Consider the following 7,479-nt stretch of genomic DNA (forward strand, 5'->3'; position numbering starts at 1 on the left):
GGAGACCCCCCTGCCGCCCCTGCACCCTTGCCAGAACATGCTTCATGGAAGAGGTGGGCAGCTTGGAGGTTACTTCTCCCCAAACCCTAAAGAGTTAACATGCAATGGTTAAAACTCCTCTCTTTGGCCCCTGGTCCCTTATTCTAATGTATGAACTCTCATTCAGACATGAGCAAGCTGCATGTGCGTCTGGGGCTTGGCGACAGCTTGCCTCCTCTGGGTGACAGGATGGTCCCTGCCGAAATGTTTGTAAAAGCACAAGGTTATAAACACCCCGGGCTCACCGAGACGTAATCGCTTCTTTGGCAGGCAGGTCTCTGCAGCCCCCACGATCCAAGAGGGGTTCACTTTGTCTCGCTCCGGCTGGGGGACTCTGGGCCCGAGGTGAGAAAAGTGAACCAAGGTTATTAAGAATTCTGACAAGGTAGGCTGAATAAATTGTGTTTTCTTTGTGAGCCTTAATCCGGTGTTGTATTGGCTTCTCGGACATGGCTAATTTATTTGGAATTTCATTCTGTTCCTGACAGCGTCCTTGACTAGCTGTTTGATCACCCCCGAGCAAAGTTACATACCAGCTTTCAACTGCTGGCGGGGCCCCGGTGTGATTTTTCTCAAGTGCGTTCTCCTGGGCTCCGCTTTATGTTTGCAGGAGGACATTTCCAATGGCGGGGGCCGCCCCTTGTTAGAGAGAAACCCGGGCTGGCGCAGGGCTCTCCCTCAATGAGGAAGCTTTCCGCTCTTCCCCACTCATCCCTCTGTTTGGGATTCTAATCTGCCTTTGTGGAGCAGGCAGAAAGAAAATTAATTTTCTCCCCGCCTGCGAGGAGCAAGAGTGGCAGTGGAGACCTGGTTTGAAATGCAAGTTGTGTTGATTTCGGCGGCAGCACCCGCTGGGTCTTCGGATGCAGTATTCTCGGGGGGAAAAAGTGGATCAACCACAAGCCTTCTTGGGGAGCTAGCTCTAGGGTCTCCTCGAGCTTAGGAGCCTCTGGCATTTCCCCTCCATCTGGGCAGGAACAGGAGTTGACATCCACTCTGTTAACTCACACATGCATGCAACGTTTGCTTTTTATTTTTTGGTACTAATAAGTGTGTCTTGCTTTTGCCAGAAGTAAAAATGAATCATGATTTTCAGTAAGACTCCAATACTTTGGAGGATCTCACTCTCAGCCCTGTTGTAGCTGGTGGCTTGACCATTTGGGCAGAATCTGGTCTAATAAAACTTGGGCCTGCTTTAATTGGGCTTCTTGGCGTCGGCCCGTGAAGATGTGCTTCCTGAGGGCCTTCTAGGTGCAGGAACTGTGCTTAGCCCTGGCGGCTCTGGTGGGAGCTCACATTCTGGGAATACATATAGGATTTCAGAGGATGGTAGGTGTGTGATGATAACACACAGAACTAACCAACCAAGCACCAGGGGGAGATGCCAGACTCAGCTTTGTGCACCGGGCCCCGCATTTGAGTCAGGGGAGTCCTCTGGGTCTTTATGACATTTGAGCAGCGCTTTCATCTCCTGCAGAGGGTTCTGGCCCCTGGTCTGACTTGCAGACCATGAGGGAGGGGCTATTGTCCCCTTTGATGGAGGAGGAAGCTGAGGCCAGAGCAATGTGGAGACACCCTGACGCAGACACAGCTTGTTTAGGGCGAGTGGGATGCTTGGGGCTCGTTCCAGGGTCGTGACCTCCAGGGACAGCAGATCTGGCTGGGGACACAGCTGTGCGTCTACTTTGTCCGTCTAAAGTCCCCGGCGCCTGCATTGGGTAGACCTTCCCCAGGAGAAGGCGGTCCTGGGCCGGCTGCACCCCGCCCAGCGGAGGGGGACTATTTGCTTCCTGCCGGGACCTCACGTGTGGACCGGGGTCATCTGCTGGGTATTGTTAAGGGGCTGATGAGAGAGGACTTGCTGGGCGCTGCTTCAGAGCTTGGACATGGCGTGCAGGAAGAGTCCCTGGCCCTTTGCTGTCCTGAAAGTAACCTGGGTCCCCCACTCTGTCCTCAGCGACCCAGGTGGACCCTCCACTGGCTGGGCCCTGGAGTCGGGGCAAACTCTAGCTCCCGTGGCCGGGATGCTCACTGAGGCCTGGGTCATGCTTGGGAGGCAGTGCAGACACCCTGGGGACCCGGGAGGGAGGAGGAGTTGGGCGGGAGGCAGGAGGGAAAAGCCAAGGGGAGCTTCAACTTAAGGGACAGTCCTGAACTCACCGTGATCTCGGGGGGGGGGGGGTGCGATGTGAGGGCTGTGTGACCTTTGAACTTGCCCTGACCCCTAGCAGAGGAGCTCGCCTTTCATCCCTCCTGGGATCAGTCCCTGGTGAAGGGTGGACTGGGAGGGTGTAAATCCCTGGGCGCTGGGGTGGCTCCTGTAATCTGGGATGCCCCTGGAGAAGGGTGGGGAACAGAGGGATGTGGGAGGGTCCCAGGGGCCGGGGAGGAGCCCACCCTCACTACTGGTGGGGGGTCACTTGGGGTGTTTCCTCCCTGAGTTGGGGTCCCTGCACCCACCCCATGGGACACTGCAGGTACAGGCCACTTGCTGTCACCTTATTACCTCCCCCTGTGGGTGAGGGTCACCTTGTCCGTCATAGGCCCCCCGCAGCTGCGTCAGGTAGACCTCATCCGGGACAAGACCATTCTGGGCCAGCTGGACCCCGTCCAGGGAAGGAGACTGTTCACTTTCTCTCCTGAAGGGCTTGCTGACCTTGGCCTCCCCAACTCCAGAGGCCCAGGGACGTCTGAACAGGAAGCGGAGGACTCCATGACCCTGGAGAGTGTCCGGGCGTGGAGGTCATGTGACCCAGGCGATGTTGACTTTGTGTGCCGACTGTGTGCTCGCAATCAGAGCCGTTTATCCGAGGCTAAGGCCACCTTGTCCCCACTGCCGGGTCAGGGCCTGCGGGCTGGGAGGCTGAGGACAGGCCACCCTCGTCCAGTGTGTGCCCCTGTCTCTGGCCGCCCAGGACGCCCACCAGGAGACGCCGACCTCCCAGAGAAGTGAGAAGCTGAGGAATTAGCTTCTCTCTCCCCACGCTCAGCCACTTCCCCTGGGAGCCTCACTCCATGTGCAGGTGGGTTCTTGCAGTCGGGGAGGGCGGTGCTTGTGAAGGCCCCTGGGGACATTCTGCAACGTCCTGGAAGCCCTTATCCAGGCTCCACACCCCGGGGGGGCTCTGCTTCATTAATGAGTTCACGTCAGGCTCCTACGATCTAAATCCCCACATGGGTTTGAAGAGGTTGTCGAACAAAGCTCTGCGCAGGGCAGACGAGCCCAGGGCTGAACATTACCCGACAGCCTACTCTGCAGACACGCTGGACACCTGGCCAGGCTGCTGGCTGGTGGCTCTCTCTGTGGATGGAGGTGGAAATGTGCCCTGGCTTCCCACCCAGGGCACAGTCAGGCTTGGCGGACTTTCGACAGAGCCTTTGTAGGTCATAGTGAGGGCTGGGCTCCCGGGTAAGGGGGGAGGGTGCAAGTGGGGAGCTCACCATGGGTCTGGCCCACAGCTGGATCACCCAGGAGTGACCACATCAGCTCTTCCACTGCCCATCTTACCCTGGCTCCCGGTCAAAGTCTCTACATTTACTCCTTAGCTAGAAACTTCCAGAAAGCCTGGCTGGACTCGCATTCTCACTTTGTAGATGGAGGACAAATTCAAGAATGGAGGCTCCTCAGCTTTCTCCCTGGCTTGAGTCCCTGGGGGTGGGCCATTTCCTGGCGAGAGCACAGCTAGACTCCCTGGATCTGGCATTTGGGGGCCAGGGCACCTCCTGACCTCCAGCTTGCACCCCTTTGTGTTACGGGACCAGGGGATCGGGGTTGGAAGAGGCCAGGCTGTCTCTTCATCCACGAGAAACCTGGCTGTGGAAGGCCAGCCACGGACTTGGGGATGGCAGTCTGCGGAGGTGTGCGTGCCCTGGTGTGTGTGTGTGAATGTGTGTTATAGGTGCAGGGGTGTGTGTGTATACCTGTGTTCTCATCTGTGTGTGTGTGTGTGTGCACACGCGCACACCTGCGCATGCAGCAGGCAGAGAAAGGCGGGAGGATGCGGTCACTCCGGTGGTGTGGTGGAGACATTTCTGCCCGGGTCCTCTTCGGGCGGCCAGCGCGCGGCCAGTGATTCCACGCCCAGGCGCCTTGCTGGTCCTGTGTGGACACTGTCCCTTCGGCCTCCCCATGGCCCTTCAAGGCAGAACTGTCGCTCGCCCCCGTTTCCGATAAGCTTTGCACCCGGAAGACGAGCACCGAGCTCGATCACTCCATGTCTGCGGTGGGCCCTGGACGGGGGGCCCTGCAGGATGTGAGGGGAGCGCCGCAGGCCGACCGTCCAGTCTGGGCTGCGGGCGGCGTCCAAGGCCCTTGGTGGGCCGCTGGGGGGTGATCTGGGGACCGGCCCGGGCCTTCCAGGGCGATTAAGCGGGTTCGCCTCCGGCCGCCCGCGCCGTCCCCGCCCCCGCCAGCCCGCGCTGCCCACCCCCGCGGGCGGCGGGCGGGCGGGCGGCCTTTGAGGCGCTGGCGGCCCGTGCGCTAATTGAGCTCGCCGGGTCGCCTGTGGGCGCGGGGCGCCGGGTCTCACCTTCGCGCCCCTCTGCTCCCCTTTCATCCGCACAGCTCCCGCCGGCCCTCCCGCCGGGCCGCCCGGCCCCTCCCGCCCGGCCTGCTGCCGCCGCCGCGGGCCCGCGGCCGCTGGACAGCGCCGGCCTCCAGAAGTGATAGCTAATTGGGCAGAGAAAGGGCCCGATTGTCTGGCGCGGCCGGAAGAGCGGGCGTGGGCGGCTGAAAGCGCCCGGAGAAGGTGGCCGGCTTCGCCCAGCAGCTGCCGCCGGAGACGTTTGGAGATTACGTCAGCGCCGGGCCGCGAGCCTCCCGCCCGGCCGGACAATGCGGCCCTTGTCGGCCCCGAGCGCCGCCCGCGCGCGCTGAATGGCGCGGGGCCTCTTCTCCAAGGAGGCCGCTCGCCGGCCCCGAGCTGTCCTCTCCCGCCGGGGAGGCCCCTGCGCTGGGGCGCGGAGGCAGCGGGCTCGGTGCCTTCAGGAGGAGACCCCCGGGCTGGACGGCTAGCGGGGGCCGTGGGGGGCTGCTCCTCTGGTGGGGGCGGGTGGCGGCTGCCCTCGCCATGGCCTCCTGGCTGGGGGGCAGCACGGGCCCCGACCCGCTCCTGGTCCTGCTGGTCATCATCTTGTTGGCACGCTTCCTTCTGTGGTCCTGCCTGGGCACCTACATCGATTACAGACTGGGCCGGCGGCAGCCGCGCAAACCCAAGGAGGACTAGGGCCTCCGCCGGCCCGTGGCCGGAGCTCCAGGCACCCGGGAGCCCTCCCTCGGGGAGAGTGTGTCCCGGAGAGGATCTGTCCTGGGGCCGGGGGTGGGGTGGGGCCGGGTGCAGAGCGGGGAGATGGCCCAGCCCCACCAGGACTGTCCTGGCCGCCTCCCGCATCCCTCCCGCCTCCCTCGTTAGGGGGTGGAGGGCCCCCTGCCTGTCTATCCACCAGGCTGTGGGGTCCCCTGTCAGAGTGAGTGATCCTGGCAGTGGGTCTCACTTTAAGACTTTCTCTATTTCCAATTCTTTATAAATCTGTTTGCAGGAGGAGGCGCGGGGATGAGCCAGAGGGGCTGGTCTGGGGGGAGGACGGTGGCACAAGGACAGATGTGGCCACATCGCAGGCCGGCCCTACCTCCTAAAGCCACCCTGGACCCCGCCTCCAGCAGGGAGGACAGTAACCACAAACTGTGCCTTGGTTTCCCCAGAGCAGACCCCTGGGGGGGGCTCTCAAGACAGACTTGTAACTATGAGTCCAAGTCCAGCTCCAGACCGTGGACAAACTCACCTTCCTCATCTCTTAAATGGACGCACTAGTCCCTGCTCCCCACACAGCACCCCCCAGAAGGTTATTACCAGTAGGGTCAGGTGAGGGGTGGGCTGAGCCATCCCCCTCCCACTGCCACCATCCCCCTCCCCTACAGTCTGTAACCTGCAGGACACGGAGGATGGTTTAGTGAAGCCACGGGACCCAAGGCCCTCTGCTACTTTGTGCTTTCAAGGATGGGGCTGAGACATCCCTGAGAAGACGGACAGGCAGGGAAACTACCGGAGCCCAAGAAGCCGCTGCCCTCTGTGCCCTCATCCCATCACGCCCTGAACTAAAGGGGCAGCACGAGGTGGCTCTGTGCTTCTCGATCTGGTGGCAGAGTCGAATCACTCCGGACGTTTTGGCAATGCCAGTGGCTGAGTCCCCCAGACTGAGAAGCATCGGCTGATTCGAGATGTTCCTGGCAGGCTGGAGCCTGGTGACACTGTGAATTCCAAAAGGGTTTGGCTCAGCTGGAATCTTCAGTGGCTATTAGAGGTCTGGGGTCACTGAGCTGGGTGAGCGGACACTTGAGCCCTGGTAGCTGGGAGCCATCCGCCTTGCGGCATCCTGGCAGAAGGGACCACGGCGTGATCCGTCCAGGCCTGTGTACGTGGCTGTCCTCTGGGCAGTCATATAGCCAGTGGCCGAGCAGAACTCTGCTTCTTTGTAAGGACGATTGGTCACGGGGTGTCTGAGGGCTCTGATCACTGGGTTAGGGGAGGGATGTTCTTGTTCTCTTTAGGGAAACTTATCTAATTTTCTTTAAAATGATCACATGTGATTTTGCTGATCTTTGTAAGGAAGGGGAATCACATTAGTTGTCGTGAGCATATACTAGTGGAGAGAAGTTTGCCTGGTATTGCCAGGTTTTAAAACAGAAAGTCCCATGGCCTGAGAAACCCCTCCATCTTGGGCAAAGTAGTCCCTTGGATGGAGGGAGAAATCAGATGTTCACATGGCACACTCGAGTCTGCTCCACTGTTGAGTGTGTGTGACCTGCGTGTAGCCTGCATGGGACATGCGTGCCCACTTGGGCATGTAGATTTGAGGTCTACCGTTTGGTCCATGGGCCTTCCCTGGTGGCTCAGTGGTAAAGAACCCGCCTGCCAATTCAGGAGATTTGAGATGTGGGTTCCATCCCTGGGTCAGGAAAATCCCCTGGAGGAGGAAATGGCAACCCACTCCAGTATTCTTGCCTGGAGAATTCCTTGGACAGAGGAGCCTGTTGGGCTAAAGTCCATAGGGTCGCAAAGAATCAGATACAACTTAGTGACTAAACAACAATAACAACAACAGTTTTTGTCCATGAGCTAATATTCCAGGGTTCTTGCTAGAGTTGGGGAGGGACTCACTCTTCTGTTGGGCTTGTCCAGTGGAGTGATGGAACCATGGGAGAAGACACGATTCTGCCAACATTGTCCGAGCCCCTTTCCAGTTTCATTGACCCATAGATTTCTCATCTCTTTTCCTTAAGCCAGTTTACATTGGTTTCTGTTACTTGCAACTGACAAAATTAGTCATCAGAATTTTGTCAAAACTACTCATCAGAGTACAAGTCTTGTGTATCCACACACTGACACTTTACAACCTCCTGACGTGGGCCTGACTCAGTGTAGGCGCTTGAAACATTGTGGC

General features: G+C 59.4%; 1 protein-coding gene across 1 annotated transcript; it reads left to right on the forward strand.

Annotated features, from left to right (window-relative positions):
* Positions 1-5,108: 5,108 nt before the first annotated feature.
* Positions 5,109-5,264, forward strand: SMIM38 (small integral membrane protein 38). The gene has a single exon (XM_040255271.1). It carries the CDS (start codon positions 5,109-5,111, stop codon positions 5,262-5,264), a length of 156 nt encoding a protein of 51 aa, XP_040111205.1.
* The last annotated feature ends 2,215 nt before the right edge of the window (positions 5,265-7,479 follow it).

This window comes from Oryx dammah, unplaced genomic scaffold (assembly GCF_014754425.2).
Source record: "Oryx dammah isolate SB20612 unplaced genomic scaffold, SCBI_Odam_1.1 HiC_scaffold_15, whole genome shotgun sequence".
Taxonomy (NCBI): domain Eukaryota; kingdom Metazoa; phylum Chordata; class Mammalia; order Artiodactyla; family Bovidae; genus Oryx; species Oryx dammah.

Coding starts and splice junctions, on each gene's coding strand:
- SMIM38 (XM_040255271.1), top strand. CDS start 5,109: ATGGCCTCCTGGCTGGGGGGCAGCACGGGCCCCGACCCGCTCCTGGTC.